Source organism: Pezoporus wallicus, unplaced genomic scaffold (assembly GCF_028554395.1).
Source record: "Pezoporus wallicus isolate ANWC-B61680 ecotype Strahan unplaced genomic scaffold, APGP_CSIRO_Pwel_v1 contig_7835, whole genome shotgun sequence".
Classification (NCBI taxonomy): domain Eukaryota; kingdom Metazoa; phylum Chordata; class Aves; order Psittaciformes; family Psittacidae; genus Pezoporus; species Pezoporus wallicus.
In genome coordinates, this window is record NW_026636866.1 from 1499166 (window position 1) to 1525823 (window position 26658).

At 37.2% G+C, this 26658-nt stretch overlaps 1 protein-coding gene across 3 annotated transcripts in view; it reads right to left on the reverse strand.

Moving 5' to 3' along the window:
* Positions 1–26658, reverse strand: part of CDH13 (cadherin 13) — a 482776-nt gene that overhangs the window by 77940 nt on the left and 378178 nt on the right. For all 3 annotated transcript variants that reach the window (XM_057401919.1, XM_057401917.1, XM_057401918.1), the window contains exon 8: positions 10702–10842. In XM_057401919.1, the coding sequence (XP_057257902.1) occupies positions 10702–10842 (141 nt within the window). The remainder of the gene's footprint in view (positions 1–10701; positions 10843–26658) is intronic.

Consider the following 26658-nt stretch of genomic DNA (forward strand, 5'->3'; position numbering starts at 1 on the left):
AAGGACGATCTACAAGAAATAATACTGAAGGAGTGAAAACATGGAACAGAAAGGCAACCATGAGATGAAAATGGTCAGAAACGTAGTTTTTTATGAAAAACTAGAAGAGTTTTCCATATAAAAGGACAGTGGAGAAAGTGATGAACATAAGAACAGAGAGAAAGGGACATCACACTCAGCAGAAAGGATTCAGTGGATATATCGCTGAAATTAGTCTCAGTGAAGTGGGACCTGGAAATGAGAGCAGAGGTGCATTTAAGGGACACTGAGTGTTTAGGCTCTGTGAGTCAAATGACAGGCTCAAGGATTTTGGAGAATAAGTTAAAAATAAGTTAATTATTAAAATTCAGAGAAGGTTCCTACAAGTTGTTGACTAACTCCTAAGTTTGAAAGGGAGAAAAACCAAAGTGTAAGAGTATTGTTTGGTTGGTTGATGAAGCAGGAGGAAGGGATTTTGAAGGATAACACAAAAAGACAACAATATATTTCAGTGCTGGGCAAATTAAGTATCAAGAAGACTAGACAAGCAAGTAGCTGGAAAAACCTTCCACAGTATGCAGAGAAGTGAAGAAATATATCTCTATAAAAGCTGCATCAAGCTATGTGGAAGAGGAGAACAGGAGTTAGAACACAAATGAAGAAGGACTGGCCATACAGCAACAGTGTTGGAGGCAAATGTGGTCAGGTAACTAACTGGGATTCAGGGATTTTTCATAGTGATCAAAGTCTAGACTGGGAAAGCGAGGATAACATTGAGACTCTGTAGTGGTGGGATTATACTTTTTGTTGTGACATATGGACTGGGAGCACAGGGGAGAACATTTGTAAAAACAGATAAATATTAAGTGACTGTTAGACAGCTGGCTAGAGAAACGGCTACCCTTTAAGAAAGCAAGCATCTGGGACTGTAAGGCAAACAAGTCCTGGAAATAAGCCAAAGTAGAAAGTACAAGTATATGTATAAATTACAGTCCTGAACCATTTTCTTCAAAAGAGACTGCAACTGCAAAGTTCTGTATGAATCCCCTAATCTGTTGTGTTTATTTTTTCTCTTAAATGCCTCAACACTGTTTTTACTCCAGTAAGTTCAAGAGATGATCAACCCTACAGTATTTTATTGCTTTCCAAATGAGTCTCCTTCATAATACTTACTAACAATTTTGCTTGAATAAAGTAAAGCTCCTTTTAGAATGGTGATTTTTATCGGTTCACTATTTTACTGTTTCAGAGCAGAAGGAAAAAGGATATTTTGTCTAAATAATCCTGACATTTTGATTCGTATGCACAGATGGTTAGCAAATTTTGTAGTAGACAAATCAGTTTTAGTGTTGCTGACAAAAATCTTAAAATCTCACTTGTCAGTGAAGAAATTGATAAACTGATCACAAAACTCATTCCACTTTAGTGGAATGACCTAAGCAGTCGTATAACTATTATTTTTGTATGAATATACTTCAGCTTTATAAATCCCTTCTGCTCATATAAACTGCAACCATGATACCAGCTCACACATATTGTATAATTGCTATTAAACACGGTTTTGTCTGAAGCAAATTGAATATGTGAAGATCTATAGTGTGTTATCTTGTTTAATCCTACTTTAAAAATAGAACTCCTACAGATGCTAGCGGCATATTAACAGTGTGGGTTTCTTAACTCATGGGATTAGAGTGATACTTTGCTACACATCTAACAGTTCCTCTATTTATTACTCCTTAAATCATCTGTGCTGTGTCAGAAAAGGAGATTTAGAGTTCTTGGTGTTTCTGTTAAGATTCCACATTCCACATGCAAGGAACTGTAACCCTTTATGTACGTAAAAGTCCCTTCAAGCCACAGAAAATACTTGCTGGTTGCACCGTAAAAGTAATTCCTGGTCATCTACTCCCCAGTGCCTGCCCTCCAATTTACAAACTGGTAAGGCTGAATGAAATAACAATGATTTAGGAGCCACTCTGCAATGAATACCCTGCATGGAAACCACAGTGTTTCTACACAGAGCTTAGGATTTCACTCAACTGGATGTTACATAGTCAAATGAGGTCTCCCAATTCAGAAACCATAAAGTAATTTGACAAAACAGACTGATGCATTCTATCGCATCTTGACCTGAAAATAATTGTGTGAAGTTTCTTTGAAGTTTGCGTTTCACCTGCCTGCACTCAACATTGAAGGTGGAACTCCTTGGACAGTTAACAAAGTACAACATGCTATAAACTACTCTCAGAGAAGAATAAAATAGTAAATTTCCAGAGGAAAAGAAAATTAATTTCTCAGGCAATAGACTCCAATTTTAATATTTGTATTAAAATTGAAATCTCTAGAAAGCACTGCTAATTTGATTTGAAGGCAACTGCAGAAGTCCAGCTGGAGAGAACATATTTAACTGGAAAATCACATTGCCATTCCTAGCAAAGACTGCTAATAATTATGTTTATCCACCTTCCCTGAATAAGTGGTCCAAGAGTAGATCTGGAGACATTACATTATCTTTGTTTAGCTTGTGCTTCTCTCAAGAGCCTTTGTTTGAGCTTTCCTTCCTTCCTCTTTAATTTCTATTATCAAGTTACTTGCCCACATGCATTTGTGCTAGATGTAGTCAAAAGTCTTACTGCTATTGTTTGCTTTGTAATTCTGACCTTAATATCTATCGTAAAGCTCACACGTCATAGACCACATTGAGGAAGCATGTTAACCTTCATTTCTTGTAGAAGAGGGAAATAAATTGTGGGGTTTTGTGGCTTTTTTGTTGCTCACAGTGCTTGGATATTTGCTGTTAGCAGAAGCAGATGGAAGAAGTCTTCAGAGGATAGTTAGCATTGGAATGGTTTTGTGGTGAGAATTCACCAGCTGCAGTGAGAATTGCTGTTATTGCCACCGAGTTTGCTGCTGACCTTTCAAGCATAACCTAAGGGTTACAAAAGGACTCACACAGAGGTCTGCATCAGGACTGCTCTGATCACAACAAATCAAGGAGACTAAATAAAAGGTAGGAAAGGAACACTGGAAACCAAAAAATAGAAAAGGACCAGCAAAAATATAAGTTTACAATGTGAGCTGACTTCGAGAACAAGAATGCTGGGAAAAAAGAATCAGATCTGGAAAACCAGTGAAGTGGCTTTGTGTTTCTCCCCAGTTTCACACTAGAGTGATAATTTCTATTCACAGAACTTTTCCTTTACTTATACAAGTGTTTCTTTCTGATTATGAAGCAGGCATTCTGTTTTATGTACCACCGAAATGTGTTTATCTGGAGATTAAGTAGACAACTTCATGTATTTCATGACCTTGGTGGAGAGAAACAAAGCAATGAACTCACCCTTCACAAGCAAAGATAAATGTAGAAGTCTGCTGCCTACTGCTATGCAGTGCATCCAGCTCTAATTATGTGATAAGTGGATGGGCTCAGTGTTAAACATATTTTGCAAAAGTTCTTGAACAAAGTGCTTACACTGGTTATGCAGATAGCTTGCTGAAAGCCACATGAATACAAATTATCATGCATACCATACGAATCTGGATGAGTACAGGAAACACTGGTCTTCCAAACCCTGCCTTTTTGCTGAAGAGCCCTCTATTTCAGTCAGTGCACAGAATAAGCATGTTTGTTTTATTTCCTTGCTCTAAAGTTATTCTATTTTTACTTGTGAAGCTAAAGCAAAGCGCTTGTTTTTAAGGTCGTTGGTAATTCAAACCTGAGTGATGCTGATCATTTTGCATCACGCAAAAAAAATCAAACCAGCTAATTCTGATAAGAACTGACATGCAATATTGAAGAAAAAAAAAGTAACAAAAAAGGTAATTTCATTAGCCAGATTGTTTAAATAAGTCTTCCAGATGTCCTTAGCTTAGTATCACCACAATACCATTCAGAAATATTAACAAACATTCTTCTTGATCACGGGCATTTTTCCAAGTTACTTGAAAGAAGTTAGGTTAAGACAACAGAGACACATTTGGAATTCTAATACTTGAACACATTTCCATTATTTTCCATGACCAAAGAAATTAAATTCTGCCTTTCAGGTGTGAAAAATATACCAGCTAATGTCTTCCATTTGTTTCCAAGAGGCTTTTGGGCACCTGGAATTTCAGATAAGTCAAGTGTGTTAGTGAACTGCTGCAAGGGTATGAAGTGGAAGTAAACCTGAGTGAAAAGGTCAGTGAAAATATTTACCTAGTGTAGGGGGCTTCTGAAGGTTAAGATATGCTTTAGGAGCCTTCCCATCTGTATTTACAGATTTAGAAAAAAGTAAAGAAGGCCAAAGAGCTCATCTCTGATGATCCCCAGCCATCCTGAAGCTGCCAAAGTTTACTAACATCTGTAGAGGCTTTGCCCTGCTCTGTTGAGTTTCTGTATGAATTCTGCTTTCTCTGCATGTAAATGGTCTCACAGTCAAAAAAATGGGAGCCAAATGGAAATTCCAGTGTGCATTTTGTTCATGTGATTTTGCTGAAATGGTTTTATTCATCCCACAAAACTCTTTCTCATGACAAAAGCAGTATTGGAGACGGTTTGCTCTGATTTGAACAGGCTGCTAGAATTTAAGAGTGGCTCCCATAACATTTAGGCCATAGTGCAGCTCTATTTCTCAACTGTTAACCTGGCAACAGCTCCTTCTCATCTATTCAGATCTGCTGATTGCTGCTCAGGTACCTCAGCTCAGTCATTTGGCCTTCTGATATCCAGCATGAGAGAATGGTACACGAAATAGGATAAAGCCAGCTCAGGTTGTTCTCACCACCTTCCTGAGTGAGACCGGCAGCTCCTGTCTTTGCCTCTATTCAGTCTGGATGACTCAGTGACTTCCCTCCCAGCAGGGAAGTCAATCAGGATCATGGTTCCCAAATCAGATATAAGGGTCTAGAGAATCATACGACATTAACAGAATTAGTGTCCAAAGATAGGGTCCTGATCACTGGCAAGACCCACAGAGAATGGAATAAAGTTAAATAGGAGTCCCAAAGGGCAACATTTTCACTGAAAGACAAGGTAAGAGGGACCAGGGCTGATGTTCAGATCACTGAAGGGAAGGTGAGATTTATTGGTTTTAAATGTGAAAACTGATTGGACAGATCTGGTCTGGTTGGTAAGGTGTCTAGCATGGAAAATAACAATATCATGTCTGAGAGAGACATTTTTGTAAAAGAATTATGGCAAAGGTGGCCAGGAGGAACCTAAAAAGCGCTTTATATGAGTACTTGGTCCTCAACATGATTTAGCCAATACCAAAATCAAGACAGGGAGTCGCAAAGCTACAAGCATGTTTCTCCACAACCTGAGCTGCAAAATAAATCTCTCCAGATGGTACTCTGAAAGCCTCATATCTTCTTTGAACCATGAGCTGATGGAGATACATATTGTACCCCAGGGGCTGTCTTACTCCAGAGGGTGACATAACTGTATCAGAAGACAGTGCTGGAAGCCATCATAAACCATGATGACAAGCAACCTATTTACTTTTAGGTCTCTATAGGAATTGATGAATCATTTCTTAAAGTATATGTTAGTCATATATTACTCTTTTATAAACCATTTAACAGGAGGTATTCAAAATGTGAGGAAATCATATTTTAGACTTAAGACTTGCCGCACTAGTACAGCTCAGGTTTAACTCTGCTGATGTTTTTTCTGTTCACAGGAGGCAAGCTTCCTTGTTTAACTGGAAAATTAATTTCTAAGAACATATGTTCAAAGAAATCTAAACTAGGAAAAATATTTTCCTAATTTTACTCTCACTGATATGAAAAAAATTCTTTCTATTTTACATTGCTTTGTCCCAGAAAGGGATGACATTGAAGGTGACACTGGAAGTGGCAAAAAGAGGAATTGTCTCATGAATGAGACTATTCTCTGGCCTAAAGAAGGCCCTCTTTCTTAAGTGCACTCTGACATGTCCCACTACTTTTCAGGGTTCCACTACTTTCAGGGATGTACTGTGGTCCCAAATCTGTGATGAAGGACAGATGTGAGAACTAGGTGGACTGTAGAAAAATCATCCCCTTAAATCACAACATTGCATTCTTCTCTCAAGTGCCTGAAATCATTTATTAAGGAAAGACAATATATATGATATTAAGGGAACATAATGTATTACCATAGAGCAGCAATGGAAGCTTCTTCCTTGGGAATAGATACTTTAAAAAATCAGGACAGAAGCCAGAAGACAAATATACTCAGTGGACTCCCAGTTTTGAGCATGTACGCTACATTCAGGAATGATGTAAGACCAGGAGAAGGAATCGCTGGACTGATTTTTTAACAGGAGGAAGGGTAGAAAAGAATGGGTCAAATCCATACCATTGTTATGTTGAAACAATGGTTTTTTTCCTCCACTGTGTTTTAGGGAAGATCTGCGCAGAACCATGACTACAGGAACAGATACAAGAGAAGGACTTGCCAGCTTGTGGCTTCTAGCAGATGCTACAGTTAATTTTTCATCACACTTCAGCTACAGTGTCACTATAGTGAAAGTGAAGTAACTGTGGTTACTTCAACCACGGTAACTACTATGTAATACCAACTATATAGTTAATACAGTCTATTAATTGTAGACTAAAATGACTGTTTTACAGTCATACTACACTGCTGTGGTCAGTCACTGATTGTTAAAGTGACACTAGAAAGTAATTCTCATGTTTCTTAATGTGCTAGGTATAAAAACAATACTTTGCACCATTAGCGTTCACTCACTCTAACTCGTTTCCACACAGTTTAAATATCTTGCAGTACATAAAGCAGGTATCAGATTTTCTAGAATGATCAATTCCTATTCATTGCTTTGCTTCATTTGTTATTTGCACATAAGTAATCCCTTGCTGCTGAAAAAAAGCTGAACCGAAGGCTTGAAATTGCTGGAAAGGAAATGTCAAGTTGCTCTTTGTGATACAATATACATGCTGTATTCAGTAATAATTCACAAAATTAATTTAAAAATTCTTTTATATTATAGAAATAAGGTTATACATTTTAAATAGAGGTCACTAACTTTACAAGTATCTCTATTTTCATTTTTTATAGTTTAAATCTGGCACGATATCCCAGCTACTGTGACCTTTTAAAAGGTAGACTTTGTTACCTGGGATTTTTGGAGGAGCTTTTAAAATATTGCTCTTTTAGGCATTAGAGATTAAATTATTTAAACCCCCAGAGGAAACAGGGTACTGTTTGCATATCTGAATTGATTTTTGCTCTGTTCAGAGCCTATTATGAACAGGAAGGAAAGGTTGGAACTAGATGATCTTAAGGTCCTTTCCAACCTTAACTACCCTATGATTCTGTGGTCCTATATATACATGAAATAGAACAAGTCAAAAGTGCGTAGCACGATGGGACAGGAACAAAATAGTTTACTGGGCTGAATCCCATAAAGCAGGGTCTCATACGTTAACCCATCAAAGTACCTGACAGGTACTTATAACCTCAAGGGCTTAAACTATTTCTCTGAAGTTAATGGAAGTGCTTTGTTGGATCTCAGCCAGGTTGCTCAGCTTCTTCTGTGATTATGCTCTGACACACCATCAACAAATTTTTCCCTAAGCACGAAAGCCATAACTGCACCCGAATGACATGGGTGTAGAGTGCAGGTTAAAAAATAGCAGATGGAAAAATAGATTCACTAGGTAACTGCCCCCTTTTTCAACAAGGTATACATAAACCCAGTTGAAGCTATTGAAAAACTTCTTACAGCAACAAAGGATCATTTAGACCTCTCGGAAAACATTAAATAAAGCCATTAATGAACATTTTTAATAGGTATGTAAGGGCCTGACCTCCCAGGAATAAAATATAGTAAATGGAAGTACACAGAAGTGTATCATTGCTTAGGGGTAAATCTATAAGCTTGTTTCTGGATAAACAAAAAGGAAGAGATTGGTCAAGTGGCAAAAGATAAAACTCATCTTCAACAGAGCCATGCTCGCACATGGCTGAGGTTGCCTTGCACTGAGAAACCAAAGAAATATCTGCTAACATATATAAAACTTCCTGGAAATAGAAATATGAAAAATTTCAATTTTGGAAAAAGCTATGAAAAAGATCATTAAACTTCTGCCTTTATGTTAACATTATTAAAATAATACATGTATTTATTAAGAAACATATAGCAATGCATTCTGCATTCTACAAATCACCATCTAGTGCACAGTCTAGGGCATCCAGTCTTGCACACATATGCTGCCGTGACTATTGAACACATCCAGCTTTCATAACTTCACTGGCTTTCACTGTGTCAGGTCAGGAATGTATTTAACCCCTGCACTTACAGAGGAAGTGAACACATTGAAAACTTGGCTTAATTAAGCTTCATCAACAATATATGACAAATGAAGGCAGAGCTATTTTAGGTGGAAATTGTGCTGTCAGAAGAAAACATAGGTCAGTAAGTAAGCATTTGTTTTATAAAAGGCAAAAATGCATTGAGAAAAAGTAACCTTAAATAGAAGAAAGACAGCTGGGAAAACATGTCCATAGCGTAAGAACCCAATCCTAAAGCAGCCAATCTCAAATTAATAAAAGAGGTTGCACTCTGAAACCAAACCTTCAGATTTAATGAATTTGAGCTTTCTACTTCAAAAGTTATCTTGTAGGATATGTCTTTTTCTTTCAAGTCTTATTCAAATCAGAAGTATTGCATCATGTGGTATACAACTGGTATTTTAACACAACTAAATACATAAAGCAGTAAGCCAAATAAAGTGGCATTAGCTCTATTAATACACACTCTTCCTCCTCTTACACTTCTTATTTTAAATAGAGCATATGTTTCTAAAGGGGCCTGGCACCATATGTCTAAAGACAGATTTTTCCTGCCTTATTCATGGAGTAAGAATATCCCTTAGCAAAGCAGAGGGAAGATTTCTGAGGTCATTAACATCTCTAAATAGTGAAAAGTTCAAAAACATGTCACGATGCATTAAAAAAAAAAGAAAAAGAAGAAAGATGTCTCTATGGGAAAATTTGCATGTGATATAAAGTGCCAGAAAGCAACATAATGCTATCTCTTCACACCTGCTATTTTATTTCTATACTGAGACCACCAGACTTTCAAGGGTACAGAGTACCTTTTACTGTCTGAATTTCCACAGAAATAGATACTGCCTAGGCAGGCCCATAAGTTTTTTATCATACTTGCCCAAATTACCAAACCATTAAGTCAAACAGAACATACTATTATAGAAATATTTCTTCTACAGAAGAAATCTCAGTGTCTGGAAATTCAAGTAGGCATGACTCTGATTGACATGAATTGCTATTAATATTGCTAATACAATCATTTCCTATTTCTAAACTGACTGAGTTTTCCTTTTACATTTCATTTTACATTTCCTTTTACATTTATTTTACATTTTACATTTACATTTCCGTTTTTACATGTAAAAGAGGGCTAAAAAAAAAAAAAAAAGAAAAAACAATGTTTTGAGCATATTTTAAATATTGATTGTCAGGAAACAGCTTTCAGAGTATTAAATGCTTGATTGAAAGGGTAATTCTAAGAGAATTAATAGTTTGATAAAAGCCACTTAATTATCACTTAGGGACATAAAAGGTTTGAATCAGGCTCTCCATGGTACTTTCTAGGTAACTGAAATGTTCTTGCCAAATCATTTACTTAAGTAATCACAGTAATTACCAATGATTAATGAAAAATAATATTCTTGTTGGCAAAAATTGTCATGGTTTCTTGTTTCTTCTTTTCTAAACAAAAAAAATCCAAAACAAACAAAACCAAAACAAATCCAAAAAAAAGCCCCCCAAACCCTTTTTTAAATCTGCTTATCCACTTTGCATTTATAAAATAAATAATTATTGAGGTAAAATTGCAGTAATTTGTTTCAAAGCTATCTGTTGTCAAATTGCTAAAATTAGGCTAGAAAAGAAAAATGAAACCAGGTAAAAACATACCTTAAGGAGAAGCTCAAAACTTCTACAGCAATGGGCTTTCCTTTTCTTCTTCTAAAACTACCTTAAAATCAGCATCCCTCAAGCTTACTTCTCATCTTTTGGGAATATTCCTCAAAATCTGCAGAGCCTCAGGAAACTTCTACAGCAAAATCCAAACTAGCTGTTATTAGGTAAAACTTTTGACACTGCCTCATCCTCTCCAGATACCAGAGGCAAAAAGAAACAATTAAAAAAATCAGATTAATAATAAATGTAGGAGAAGCAAGAGAGCAGTGTGAGAAGGGCAGGAAATTTGGTAGATGCTTTGCCTGAAACCAGAAACATTGCTATAGCACCATTATGCTCTCCTGCAGGCAGTGAATATCTTTTGGTTTAAGTTGCTTTTTCTTTTTTCCAGACTTTTCAGCATTCTTCAGTGGAATTCAACTTGCACAGGAAAAGACTTTCCTTGCAAATTCCACCTGTAGGTTAAATGTAGAGCTTATAGGACTAGAGTTTCATTACAGAACTGACAAGACTAGCTGTCTCACAGGTGAACCACTGAATCCAGGGCAAAACATGTTGCTTTCATCCATGTTCCTGACCATCAAAAGGCTTAAGCTGGAATGTAGGCAAGAGGGAGCTTTGAAATTTATTAACGTAAAAAGAGAAAAGAGCAGCTCCAGGAAAGTCTGTCACATCGAGCTAAAAAGATGTCTTTAAGTATTGTCTTCCATTAAGGAATAGTTTTATATTTAGAAATAAACCAATTAGAATTACATACACCATTTTGTAGAACACAGATGGTAAACTCTTACCTCCTTCTTGGTAAATTCTGGTGCATGATCATTTTTGTCATCAATAACAATAGTGGCAGTTGCTGTACCAGACAGTCCCACATCATGGCCACCCAAATCCTTAGCTTCAATAACTAGTTCATATTGTGGAGTTTCCATTGTCTGAAAAAGAACCAAACCAAACCAACCAACCAGACAAACACAAAAAAAGAAAGGTTAAAAAACAACCCACAGCAGATTACAATCTACTTTTAAATAATAAATACATTAAAATAATAAATAAATATTCTAAAACTTAATTTTACATGCTCAAACATAGCATAGAAAGAGATCATGGTTATCACAGTGTTTTACCAAATCAGAAACACAGCTTTCTATGGGCTTCAGCTGACACAATGGAAACCTTAGCTGGAATACAGTATGAAGGTATACTATAATACTGGTAAACAGTACATAATCTATCCTGTTATTTAAGGAGATTATGAAAGAGGAAAGAAATTAATATATACCTGCACTTAAAGTAAACTTACACTTCCGTGCACCAAAATTTAGCAGCTTGCTTCTTCAGTGTTAGGATAAGCATACAGTTAAATACTAATGTCACAATCTACATATACATTCACTTGATTTTATTAAATCACATTAATTCTGTTTACTAGCATTTAGAATGGTAATCTAAGTTTGCTTCACTGTAAGAAACAAGAAAGCAGTTTCTAAAATGGGTAGACTGCCTGTTATTGTACAAAGCAAATATGTGTAATAAAAGTAATGATTTACATCTATGATATCCAATTCCTATGGCATGGTTACTTATCTAACTGCCTACCTAATGTAGAACCACAAAGCACAGGTCCATTGTAAAAGCTATACTTAATTTCCCTCCACTGAAAGACACCTAAAACTCGGAAAAAAACAATTGTGGCTACTGTTCTGCAAAGGGAATGTGACAGCATTTCTTATTCACCTCTTGCATCAGGCATGAAAGCACATCTGTTTGCAAGCTGGACAACGGGTTAGTAATACATCCCATCAAAGGGAGCTGTGATCAGAATCAGAACCTGCTCCTACGGAACTCAGAGAGAATTTTGACATGGATTTTACTGGAGACAAGACTGGGCAATTAATTAAAATGAATATTGTCACCACTTGTATGGCTGCCTTGTAAGGAACCATCTGCCCAAAGGCCATATATGCTGCATCATCAGTGGAGGACACAGGTAAGAAAGTGCTGCAGACACCTTTAAAATTATATGGTAAGAATGTCAGGTGTGCTCAGGAATGTTTTTTCAAACACTTAAAAATAAAGCCTGGATCACAGGGGCAAAGCGACATAGTGATGCCTGAAAGGGTGGTTAGGGCACCACTGCTAGAGGGCTAATTGAACCTCAGACCGGCTAACTGCGCTTATAAGAACCAAGGTTACACATCTTAGACATCACACATTCTCTGTCCTTTATCTAATGCTTTTCCAGAGAATACACATGCAGCAACAAAACTGGTGTGAAACTCCATATATCAGCACAATGATCACTGTCTACCACCCATAGATAAAGCAGAATCAAGGAAGCTGAAGTAGGGCTTATCCTAGCAGAGAACATAGAATGTTTTGGGTTGGAAGGGACCTTTAAATGTGATCTAGCTGACCCTGCCCTGCAATGAGCAGTGACATCTTCAACTATACCAGGTTGTTCAGAGCTCCATCCAACTTGACCTTGAATGTTCCCTTGGATGACTTATTTACCATCTCTCTGGGCAACCTGTTCCACTGTCTCACCACTCTTATCATAAAAAAATTTCCTCCTTATACCTAGTCTGAACCTACCCTTTTTTACTTGAAAACCATTACTCTTTGTCCGACCACAAGAGGCTCTATTAAACAATCTGTCCCCATCTAAAGTCTCCTCCAAGTACTGAAAAGCCACAATAAGTCTTCCTGGAGCCTTCTCTGTGCTGAACAGCCCCAGCTCTCTCAGCCTTTTCTTATAGGAGAGGTGCTTCAGCCCTCTGACCACTTCTGTGGCCTTCCTCAGGACTCGCTTGAACAGGTCCAGAGGAGCACATATGGTAAGGAGATCCCAATTCCGTAGTACTTGGTTCCTGAAGCAGTTTCAGGCCACGAGAGAAGCAACCGTGTAACATGTTCGTCAGATCACCTACTACAAAGTTATTCATTTGAATGTATAATCCACGAGTCAAGCCAGAAGATATACTTAGTTCTAAAAACATATGGACTACTAGAAAATCAGGCGCCATTGCCACATAGGGGATCCTAAGAAATGGATTTTATTAAGTTTTACAGCATTATTCTATGAAATTAATCTCAGAAGGCAGCAAATCACGAACAGGATTTTGATTTATAGCATCATAAATATACACAAAGAAATATTACTGACATGTCTCAGACACAAATTGAGATGACAGAGTAGAACAAAATTTACAGTTTTTATACATCTATTTTCTAAAATGTATTCAATGTATTAAAACCTGAATGGAGCTTTTCCCCCCTCCCCTAGGAGCAGCTTTTTCATTATTTTGATTAAAAATTCATTATTATTGTATGGAAAACTTGCAAAGCCATTTATCACTTCATGTTTATAAGCCTCTTTGCTCAGAAAGAAGCCCATTTTTATTCACAAATTGGCCTTTTTTCCTTTAAAAACTGTCCCATTTTCTATTGAAAGCAAGTCCATTTATGCTAGAAATTGTCTACTGCAGCAGAAATTTCTGTGACAGGAGTCCAATGTTTAAGCTCACAACAGAATGTGAAAAACATTGAATTTTGAGTAGTATTTCATATCATTATAAATACTTCACACTTTCCTGCGAAGCAACACTTTCTACATCTAGTTCTGTCACCAAATATTTGCTTTGTTAGAGAAAGCAGCTCCTAACAGATCCAAACCCGGAGCAAAGGAGTGTTCCCATCAGATACTGTTTTCACTAGGAGATTGGGCAGAAGGTTTTTTAGCATTTCTCTTATGTTAGCCCAGTTAATTCAGGCACTAGCAGCAATTTGGGTCTGTGTCATTTATCACACTACTGGTAAATCCTGGGGCACGAGAGTGGAGATCTGTGGATAGAGTAGTTCCCTTACTAACTGCCTTCCTTCACCTTCCCCATCCGTGCTACACTGTGTGGGTAAGGGATACGTATGCAAATATATATACATATTTACACATATGTATAAATATGTACACATGTATATATTGAGCAGAACTCACTACCAGTAGCATTTTGGGACCCCACAATTGCTCTGAATGTTGTCCCACCATCATATTGCCTGTCACTAAAACCAGGCCTCCTGCTTCTCAAAGCTGTGACCTACTGCCTCTTGCAAAACCAATCTGATTACTGCCATTCAGATAGTGAGATGCTAGCAACATAAACCTGCAACAACCCTCAACAAAAAACGGATAATACATAACATAAAATGGATAATACATGATTTTAATAAAGGAACATTAAGTCACTGCTTCTGTGGCTTATTATTTATCAACTGTGACTCTGTGGAGTGAAACACTGTTGAGAGGGTTTGTATAATTACAGCAGGAGAACCATTCCTGTCCCCATAAATTTTCACTCCAGTCATTTAGCCACTGCAGGGGTGACACTGGCAAATTGTTTGGTTTGCCAAGGAGGTGAGCTATGCCTTAAGTGTTTCCCTTGAAGGACTTCCCACTGCCATTCTCACCAGTGTTAGCATTCTTATCAGATTTCTCTCCCCTGCTGCCTTGACATAACTGGTGCAGCACTAGTAAAGCAATGAGAAGCCAGAAAGGCACTTTTTCAGATCCCTGACAAAGCCAGCAGGATCTAATCACAACAAAGGGAAATAAACAGTTCAGTGCAGCTACACACAGGTGGAACAAACAAAGTGACTACTTTCAGGTAGTGCTGAATTAAACCAGATAATGATGGACTCCAGAAACAATCTCTCCAGTGTTTCCTCCTGGCTGGGTGTCCCCATGAAGTGCCTATAGCTACAGCTTCATCCACTGGTCTACAGTTACTGTAAAAAACCTATGAACTGCACATCCAGAAAAACAATGGATGTGCAATTCCATTTGCACATCCATTAGCATCAGCACACCCAAGCCTTCATTTGACACTTCAGTGCTTCATCTAAAACTAACCGAGGGGAACAGGGATTCCCAACTTTACATTAGGTACTCTGTTGCTAAGATCAAAGCAAACAGTAGGTGGGAAGCAAACACTACATAGAATGTTCAAACCTCTTGTAAGGATTTGAAGTATCCTTTTAGGCTATTTTAATACTTAGTACCAGTAGAGAGGGGGTTTACTATTTTGTGGATATTATTATTTTCTGCAACAATGCAACTATGCCTCAACAGTTCTATTTATAATTCTTTTTATAAACTATGTATGCATGCATAATACCATATCAGTAGTGTTCTATCATATCATAGCTGTTACTAATGTCTTCATAATACCAACCAGACAAAAAAATTCTTAGGATTAAATAATTTCAGTTGAGGCTAAATAAATGGTTGTGTTCACTTAAGATGATAATCGCATATATTATCTACTGAATATCTCGTATTTAGACATAATAAATGTTCTTGTTGAGCAACACTATCAACATTGAATCTACTATTGTAGAGTATGCTCTCAGGATTTTGACAAATATAGAATAAAAAAAAATGAAGCAACGTGGCTATTAGCAGTTCTAACAGACATAACGCTTTTATAATTGTAATATCAGCATGTATTTTACATGCTAATTGTTGCACTATAAAAAGGGTAATATACACAGAAGCTTTAAATTCAGAGTTTGAATTACAGTTTGATGAATATAAAAGCCCAAACAATTTTGTAATGTAAATCCTCTTTAGATTACCAATTTCCATTTTTTTATATCACAAAGGAAGGTCTAAATTTTAATCAGTGCAATAATGTAAGTCTGTTATGAAGAAAATCAATACCTATTTACTACCCATAGGAGACATATAGTTCATAGGTATATCTGGAATTCAAAGGAAGACTAAACTTCTCCTTTAGACGCTGCTGTTAAAAAAGGAAATAAACTGCTCCAAAGTGCTAAATATAAATAGCTTCCCTGACCAGAAATATCTGTTTTCCATCAAGAGGAAATCTGTTACTTTTTAATGCATATGATGTGTAGGATCAACACTTTTAATTCTTCAGAATGCCATAACTATAGGGCTGATACAAAAGGATATGTTTGGTTTATTTTTACATGGAAATACAGGAATAGTATGTGCATGTTTCTAATATTTTGTGTAAAATTATTTTTTACTGATATGCAAATTAGGATTTAGACTTGCTATGGAATTCAAATCACTTTGGGGAAAGTTCCCAGCCATGATGGGTGACAAGCTTTCTTTTGAGAAGTATTACAGATCTGCAGTGAAAAACTATCTTTTACTGCTCACTCACTGTACAAACATGTGCATCTTGACTGTTACATACAAGCACCAAAGAATTTTGCAGACATTAGCTTCACCTACGGGAGCATCCTTACATTGAGAATGTTATTAATAAGGAATTTCTCCTTGGGTAGAGAACACCAGTTTCTAGGACAGAACAGTGATTGAAGCTCCATTTAGTCTGAGATATTTCCATTTAAATTATGACTGTTATTTAAGCTACTACCAAAACCAAGCCCTAAGAGAACAAATATTCTGTATTCTAAACAAAATCCTCAATTATCATAAAAGATATGCCACCATTGATGTTAGTACCCCTAATACCAATTTTTACCAGCCAAGATATTTCCAGAGTATAATTTATGCGGATCAGAGTGGCATGTTGACCTGCAACAGCTATTCACTAGATGCTCATGCTTTGGCAAAAGAAACATTTTCTATGTCCGCTGTGCTACAAATATAAAGCACTCTAATAATTTTGAATGGAAATGGAGAATATGAATCACAATGTCCCAACGAAAATGCTTACTGTCAAATGTCATTAAATCATTCTTTTCTTTTTAAAACACAAACTGTGTTTCAGGTTTCCTTCTAGAGCAATGCATGCAATTTCCTTTTCTTTTTTTCTTTTCAGTTGTTCAAATTCAGTTGCTCTTCATAATTAAACAGTACTGCTGAAACCTTTCATTCCAGTGTGAAAGCATCCATTATTATGTAACTCCTCTTGCTGATTTTAAAGCATTTGATCATTCCACTTTTATTTCATACTTGGAGGTGTCGGGAATACAACTGCCACACTCATCTCACCTAAACCTTCTGTCAAGAACAGGCAATAGCTATAGTGAGTGTCTACTCCCCGTTATTAGGTCTGAATAAAGGGAACTACATTATAGTCTATATGCAACTATAGGCCCTGTTATAAGCAAACATTCCCTTTGTGTTTACATGTCACTGAAACTATCATTACTGCTGTGCCTTTCCAAGGATTGTCCTGAGTTTAAAGGAAATGTATATTCATGCTTGTTAGACTCAAGTTGCTCCAAATTCCAGTATGTGGTGGTCCACCTCACTGCCTCAAGCATGCACAACCTTCCAGCAGTCACAGACATACCCGTTGCGAGATGAAGTATGTAACTCTGAGGGAGGTGGGCTTGAGGCTAAGGCAGCTGTAAGCTTCTTTTGAAGTTGATACTCATAATGTGGTCATGATGCCTTCCCAAGCTGGGGTGTCCTTTCCATTACCCCTAATTCTTCGTAGCTCTGACCTTACACGGTGACACACTGTCCTAACACACCTTCCCATGTGCTGCATGTTCCTAATGTTTGCATTTCCCCTTTCACAGAGCTTGCACAAAAGAGAAACACTTGACCATTCTTGTATATGAAACACCTAATATTCTGCTAACCTGGTCCTTTTGAGTACCAAAACAGCGCTGAAATGATAACATTACATCTAGTCCTTATTGACTATACACCTACTGGTGTTTATATTTCTTTTTTTTCCTGATACTGGGTACAAAACACTGTATGATATTCACATTAATTAACCTCAGATAAAACTACTGATGGAATGGGTGACAGAGTTTCCCTGATGCTTAACGCTTCCTAAGCCTTACTGAGAAATGAGGCGTAGGAACACTGAACACTGTAACAGTGCCAATAACAAAAACATTCTGAGGACTTTTTCATTAAATTTGGAACATACAATCAGAAATGTTAACAGTCTGATGGGGGTAGGAGCCACCATTCTCCCCAGAATTATCTCCTGATTAATACACTTCTAAGGGAATATTGAAACTACTATACACTCTGCCAGTTCATACTGTATTATTTTTACAAAGGTAACAGTTAACAGAGCATATCAAGAGGTTTGTTTCAGAATAAATAACTGTCTGCATCAGTACACTCCATTGGGGTGTGAAGGTGCACATATGATTTCATGCCACAATATAAGATGCTCGTGTCTCTTGTAAAACTGGCAGGTTCCCATTTTAATGTTTCACATTTAAAACAAAGCAGAACAAAGTGCAAGAGGTTGCTTTCCAAATCATCGTGGCAGCAAAAGCATGAGAGCCAAAGGTCCCAAAAAACACACTTTGAAAAAGAGTCCCCAAATTCCTCATAAGAGGAAGATGATAGTAATAATATCTGCCTTGCTGCAGGTACAGTCACATCAGAATTAGAGAACTCTTGCTCATCAGTAATCACAAGATGATGTCTGTGCCTGTGTTTTTGCAACACGGACTCCGGAAGCTAATGAGAAGTTCTAGGCATTTAACCCATTGGGGAAGGCGATCAATCCATGGTATAAATATTTCATACAAAAGCAATAACATGCAGCTTGTCAGCACTCCCTTCTGTTTACTGGAAACAAATTACTTTCCTAAATTGTGTGGACAGCAGCCAATGTCAGTTATCAGGGATCTCATTGATAAGCACACATTATACCTGCAGCCTGCAACATGGGAATCCTTCACGGAAGACAGACAAAAAAGGCTCTGTCAAGCATGCTTATCACTGCTTCAATTTGCTCTTCCTTGAGCCTGAAACAGACTCAAGAAGTCCTGAAGTGGTTCCTGCAGACTTTGGGGGAGGGTACCAAAGAGCTCTGAACGATAAATAATGCCTTTCAGGAATGTGTGTCCCAGAAAAGGCATCTTCAAAGTGAGGCAGAGGGGAGCTAAAGTTTCATCTTAAGGTGCCAAGAAGTGGGTTTGAACAAGGCAGAGGTAAAACCTGAAGCAGTTCAAGCTAAGCTTATTCCTAACACCTCTTTCCTCACAGAATCATCTCTGAACCAAGCAACAAACCTCTATTACAGCTTAAATCCTGGACAGTGTAGGCTTCTCTACTCCCATACTGCACTACTTAGTACAGACTTTTGAAGGAATGGATTGCAGAAAACAAAGTGTAACCTAATGCTGATTGTTTTATTATGTGCCACTATCAAGCCATCTATAATCTCACCAGGGGTGAATTTAGATTAAACAATTTTATTTCACTGAGATCTGCTTGGATGCCAATGCACCACTTGTACTAATCTGCCCCATCACTCCAAGACATCACAAACCCATACAGTGCCCTTCTACACCTCATTAAACATCAAAACCTAGATGCATATTCAGAGTGTGGCAGCTGGATTTATTTCCTCCAAAATTCAACTGAAAAATATGTCCTGGGCATCACCTAATTCTCTCCAGCCACCAGTGTGGTTCAGTTGAGGGGACCATACTAGAGCTGTCTCAAATGAAAAATTACAGTGTACAGTATGGCAGTGAGGTCCTCAGCATAAACTATTTTGCTCTACAGATCTGCTTCTACTGATCTGTTCTATCTGCTAATGGTGAAATAGCCTTGCAATCCCCTATAAACTAGACAGCTATGGAGATTATAGTATCTGACTATGACAGCGCCCTCTTACCCCAGACCAGGTAAGGTAAGGAGACAAACGCAGGGACAAGAAATGATAGAACCCCGACTGATGCAGAATGATAGAAATGATAGAAACTGTAGCTGAGACACCACAAGATTGTGGCAGTCACAAGACAAGGATGAACCACCTGATAAACTGTCTGACAGTACCTTTTTCAGAGGATTTTCAAATAGGTGCTTCATCCTTACCCCCAAACAGCACCTCTGGATCTACAAAAGTTTAGCATGATTTCTGGGCCCAGCTTATAAAGAAGAATTTGAACAAAGCCATTTGCCCACTAAGGTCTACAACTGATCACTGTGAAAGAGGTTTCTTGAGGAACTTTGCACAGCAGCTGAAAATGAACATTTTCTTTGATTTTCAATTAATAATAGTCTAAAACAATATTCTCTGCCTAGGTAAGAAAAGATAATAAGTTTTATGATACCTCCCTAATGCCAAATTTTTACATAATCTGTTATCAAATGAATCAAAATGAAGCTCACTGGGATAACATCAGAAATCGCATTCTCACAAATTAGGTGCACTTAGATTATATTTCCCTCCATAAACATACCGATTCCCACAACAGAAAGCAAAGTTATAAAGGTGAGGATGGAAATTGCGTTTCTGCTCTGTAATCTGCTTTGTAAATTTGTAACAGTGGTCAAAATGCCCAGAAAACTCAATTACTGACTTGCTATGACAACCATGCATCAGCAGGCCTAGGCAGAGAGAGGTTATTTCTAAAATTAGCACCCTAATGCAAAAAACATATTCTATGATTCCAAATGTATAACCTTTGCCTGATGTTTATATTGTTAAATATTAATGGGATTACTGTCTATTATTTCAGGCATATTATCAGGAACATAGTATTTTGGTTAAATAGGCGCATTCTAAGTTGGAGTTGGAGGAAAAAAAAACTTCCATTTGAGCTACTTACCATTTAAACTTGGTATTTAATCAAAATAGTCATCAAATGTTACTTTTAATTTCTATTATAATTTTTTTTAACTTGATTTTTTATGCAAATCTTTTTTTAGAGTTTAGTGTACTATTGCTAGTAATAATTCCAGGTAGCTTTTGAAATAAAGGACCCCGCTGAGAGTGTAATGAATCAGTAAATGATACTAGCTTTGCTCATAGACAGAAACAATTCTAGTGGCTGCATTTATACTCTCATTGGGTTATATCCACAGAATATAAATTGATCTAATTCTAAGTCATCCAAGGGAAAATGGTGTAAAATGGATTTCAATTACACTATTGCTGTTTTACCGAAAAGCTTATAGCACTATGGGGTGAAAAATCCAACTCCTCCATAGGATTTACTTTCTAATGAAAGATGTAACAATGGAATTTTCCATTTAAAAGTTCTTCCATTTATTTTATTCTTTTCTTACTTAATCCTACATATCTTTTCATCAGCTTGCTTTCATGATAGAAAGTAATTAAATGCCTTCTTTAGAATTCCTGTACTTTCTGCTTTGGTTAATAAGTTGTATTTTACTTAAACTTTCATAATCCTACTTATATCTTCTAAGAGTATCTACCAATGAAGCAGCTCCCCTCCACCCCACTAAAGTCAGGCCTTATTTCTTGCAACCACACTAAGATTTCTAAGTTATTCTCACTTTCAGACTCTGTCACTGCTTTGTATAGATTTTGCACTGTAGTACAGTTGCTTTAGTGGACAATAGGGAAGTTAACCTGCTAGAGTTTGCTCCTTTTATAAATTGATGTCTGCGCACTAGAATTGTACACAACTTCTTTCTATAAATCAGTCTTCAAAAGCTTTTCACATGCACTATAAAAAAGGAATAGATTTCCAATTAATTTGTTTTATAAGCAATACAATCTATTAATAGTTTCAATTTAGTGTAGTAACTTAGAGGAAAGACAATAGAAAATAAAAATTAAGTGTGTGAAGATCATGTATGCAGAGTAATTTTCCTTTCAAGGACTTTGAACGATTAAGTACATGCCTTGCTTTTGGATATACAGAAAAATCTCACTGAAAAAAGAAAAAATAAAGGCCTAATCATCAGAACCCTGGCAGGCATTTGATATGAAATATAGCACACACTGCTCAAACAATAAGAAATAATAATAAGGTATAAACAGCTTCCCTTCTGTACAGTCCAGCAGCTCTATGTCCTTTTAAATGTTTAGCAGGGTAGCTTTCTGGCCCAAAATCTTGATCAAGACTTTATCTTAATGAAATATATTTTGCTTTATAGGAAGTACGTGATATTTTTATTCATTGCAATGCCATGCCATTTCTTAAAAAATCAGTCTGAAGTAATAGTATTTTCAAAAAGTAAATATTTATCTGGTTTTGTCTGCTTTCCTCCTTGAAGTATCACCCTAAAATATTTATGTCAGGTTCCTGAGGACCTGTTGTCCTGGTCTTCCTGTCCAAGGAAATATTCTGCCAGGAGGTGTGAGACGTGACAGGTCTGGCAGGCTTACGATGATCCTCACCATGAGATCAAAGTTAATGGGAAAGTTCCCCTCAGCTTCAAGAGGTTTGGGTGACACTTTCCCATGGGACACAGATGGTACAACTGTCTACTCGGATAGAAACACTCAGTGATGCAGTCTTCCTTTTAATCGTTTGAACATTTTAATCAGGTTATTGCACTAGAAAAAGTCCTAAGAAATCTCATACAGTTTGCTTTAATGAGACATTAGTTAATGTTTTATAATATTGCCTTGCTATAATGGCTTTATATCATATATAAGGTAAAATTAAAAAGTATAGAACTGGTACCAATTAAGTTATAGTATATATATATCTGCTATATATATACTATAGTATATATATAGTATATATATAGTATATATATAGTATATATAGTATATATATACTATATATACACACTATATATATACTCTATAGTGTATATATACTTATATATATACTATATATATATATACACTTATATATAAGACTGCATGGCGTACTTTGTACTAAGCATGGTACCAAAATATGCTTCATTTATGTTACTCTGTCAGAAATTTCTGGAGGCCTGTTGCTCTACAAAGCGATTTTTTTTTTATACAACTTTCCTTCAGGAGAATTCCCAAAATACCCTGTAAAGAAAAACAAATAATCACTGCTAATTTGCAGAATTAAGAAATAAATTAAGATAAGAGTTAATGACTGAGAGAAATCCACTGTTTTCTATTAAGGAAGGACAAACTACATTAAGTGAATAACAACTACCACCATGGAGAGACAGAGGGAAGGTAATTATATGAGGCAGGATATGAGTAGTGTGGGGTTGAGCAGTCAGGGAACTACGACCGAGGGAGTCCCATTTCTAGGTAGTTCTTATAGACTAAAAGCAGTAAAGCCAACAAAAGAGAGAATGGTATGGGAGGCACTGCTAGCAGGTAAATAAGAGGTAGGAAAGGATACTTGACTTCCTTGAAGACCTGAGAAGGGGCCCCCATAACATAATTAAAAGACCTTTTCAAAGCTAGGAAGTTCTATGTTGTAGATGTATCTGTGGATCTGAGAAGCACTTCCACACTCGGATTAGCTGTGGGAAGAACCGTGCCACAGGGACAGTTTTCAAAACCAAATCCTGTCCGGTTCCCCTTGATTCATGGTATGAGGGTGAAGTATTAGTTTGCTGCATGACCAGAAGCACATTGCTCTCCATTGTCTACAGCGTGCTCTTAAACAGTAGATTTTGGTTATCTCATCTCTGCCAAATCCACCCATCTTCAGAGCATTCAGAGGTTCAGAGCATCCCTGCAGAGAAGGACTTTGGGGTGTTGGTCGCTGAGAAAATGAACATGAGTCGGCTTCAGTGGGCGCTTACAGCCCAGAAAGCAACTGTATCCTGGGCTGCATCAAAAGCAGCGTGACCAGCAGGTCAAAGGAGGTGATCCTGCCCCTCTGCTCTGCCCTCGGGAGAACTCACCTGGAGCATTGTGTGCAGTTCTGGTGTCCTCAACACAAAAAGGACATGGAACTGTTGGAACAAGTCCAGAGGAGGGCCACGAGGATGATCAGGGGACTGGAGCACCTCCCGTATGAAGACAGGCTGAGAAAGTTGGGGCTGCTCAGCCTGGAGAAGAGAAGGCTGCGTGGAGACCTCATAGCAGCCTTCCAGTATCTGAAGGGGGTCTATAGGGATGCTGGGGAGGGACTCTTCATTAGGGACTGTAGTGATAGGACAAGGGGTAATGGGTTAAAACTTAAACAAGGGAAGTTTAGATTGGATATAAGGAGGAAGTTCTTTACTGTGAGGGTGGTGAGGCATTGGAATGGGTTGCCCAGAGAAGTTGTGAATGCTTCATACCTGGTGGTGTTTTGATAGAAAGTATGCCCACAAGCAAGGCAAGATCTTTAAGGAGCATGAAACATACTGGGTCAAAACCCTTTCAGCTCAGTTTGTTGTAGACACATGTAGATAAAGGCAATTTTTCTATCTCCATTTGATATCTCAAAGACTTGCCATTACACCAAATAAATGACTGAGGCACTTTTTCAGTTCTCTGCAGATGATCATTTTCTGTGTCTAGAATGCAAACAGAGGGAATGTAAGAAACCTGCAACTGTATTTCAGGATGTCCTTCTACAGCTGTTTGATCAACAGTACACCTGATACTGACCTCAATGACATCAAGATCTAATTCCTGACATTTCTGCAGGTCAGAGATTACATGACATTTTGGAACATCCTGCAGCCTTTACTGAATCTAAGAAATTCTTATTCACATAATTAATTTCTATGCACAAATCTCCTACTGAAAACAACAAACGAGTCAGAGTTTCAAGAGCAAGTTAATGTCCTGGAACTACTTCCAAACATTTTTTTTAAAAAGGAAATCAAAGTGGGCATGGCAACTGTAAATCTAACAGGATTTAAATATAATTAATATTGATTACTAAAATTTAGGGTGTGTAATCATAATGACAATTTAAGCTTAATGAGTAGCACAGTAATGAAGGTATTAAAAGCAATACCCTTTCTGTCTCTCTCTCTCAACAGAAGTGTTTGAAACTAAGATTTAATACAAATCCACTATTTGAACTGAGATTAACAAATATTAGCCTTGTTATAAATTTTAATATTATTTGCATAAACTTTATTGAGACAGGAAGAAAAGGAACAGAAAAATTTCAAATTCATCAGAAAACCGCAAAGTTGAATTTAATTTTCTGATGCCTTAAAAGACTATCTAGGTCACTTTAAGTTAAACAGATTTATAGAGGTAGAAAATGCTGAGTTAACATTACAATAAATAGAACTGCTTGGAAGGGAGGTTACAAGTAAAACAATTAGCTTAATAAACAGATGGAGAAGGCATTTTTAAAATTACTGCCTCTGTGAAATGTTCAGCACCTTAAGCCTCGTAAGATCCTGCTTATCAAAGAAGGAACGAAATTAGTGGTGAAAATGTAAAATAGAATTTATGTTAGATATGAGTTCACTTACTAAAGTAGAACTATGGAACACAAATGAAAGTAAAGCAGAATAACTAAGTCATCAGTTATGTTTCTCTCTCTGGGGATTCAAATGTTGGTAACATCATCAAGGCAAAATTTTGTTATTTTCTGTTTTCCCTCTACCTGAGCTTTTGCCTTCTCTGCATCTCTCTCTGTTTCAAAACCATTCCAAAGGCACTGAATAAGGAACTGACATGCTCAGCTGTGTTTCCTGTCAGGAAAAATATCACAATGAGAGACAACATCAAGCAAGGTTATCTCTCCATGGGAGTGTAACTGTCTGCAGTACTCCAGGCTTGACGAGGAAATGCTGAATGAGATGCATGATTCTCAACTAATGATATATGTAACATGTTCAAAACTGTCTGTAAGGTCTGAACGTGCACTGGAGCATAGTGTATCCCAGGATGGATGCATTACACTTTCTTGGGACTTAGAAATGCAGTGAATTCAGCTATTAAGATCTAGAAAAAGAAAACATTTCCTTAATAAACAGTTACGTCAGCAGTCTGCACAATCCCAGTGCCTCAGGATAGGGATCATGAGAACAATATCCTGGGAGCTCACTCACACTGCTGCCTGAAGATCACTCCAGATGACCCTAGTCAGGAGGCATAAAGAAAGTGCAGCTTTGTCTGGCATAACTTATGCTAGTTAAAATTGTCTTTTGTAAAGGACGACCTACAAAAGAGTGTCAGAGGATAATGAGTTTGGACCCCATTGATTTCCCTGGACCTAAAGTCTTGCCCTATTTGTAGGACAGGGTAGATAAAATGACATCTTTAACCAAGCCTTGCACTGAAGTAAGTATTCAGCTATTCAACAATATATTATTAAAACCTATGAGAGCAAAAGTTATCCATATTGTGCATAGCCACCTATTCAGCATGCAGCAGAATAACCAGAAGTAATGATACACCTTCACATGACGAACCTGATGTCCACCACAGACATCCTTTAATGGGATACAGCAGCACCCCATAGACAGGTAAAATGAAACAATGGTAAATGGTTGTGCTGAGAATCACTCATAAAAATAGAGATTTCCAGTTCCTAGTCTGTAACTCTAACCACTTCTTCTCTCTTATTCATATATGAAGAAGATTTAAGAGTCCCTTCCTATCTTTGTAGTGACTTGCACAATTTCCTTGCTCTACATGGCTGATGTACACATCGCCTATGTTACTCCTTTACCTCACTTATTGACCAGCTTGTCTGGCTGGCTGAGAACCTACAGTCTGGAAGTTTGTGTTCTCCACAAACAACACATTATGGTCAAAGTAAACAACATGTGTCTTCCTAGTTTCTACTGGCCACGGTTCCTGTGGTTTTTCCTTTCTGAATATTGTAATCTTTACTGAGCGTTTCAGTAAAATTAGGAGTTTAATAGCTGTGGCAGGGTTTCAGATCAGGTCAGTTGCTGACTGCTTATTCCTGAGTGACTCTAATTGGAACATTTGCCTCAGAGTTTTAAAGGCAATAAGCTTTGGGGGTATCTGCATAGCTAGATTGGTTTGGGTATACCCTTGCATATTAGACCTAAGGAATCAACATACATATGCTTATTTTCCTGAGACTGAATTTCAGTGCTCTAAGGCTTTAGGAAGCAGTTTGTTTCTACCATTTAATTGCTATCTTTTATTTGATATGACAGAGCTCTCTAATAATAGTTTAATATGTAAGTGTTC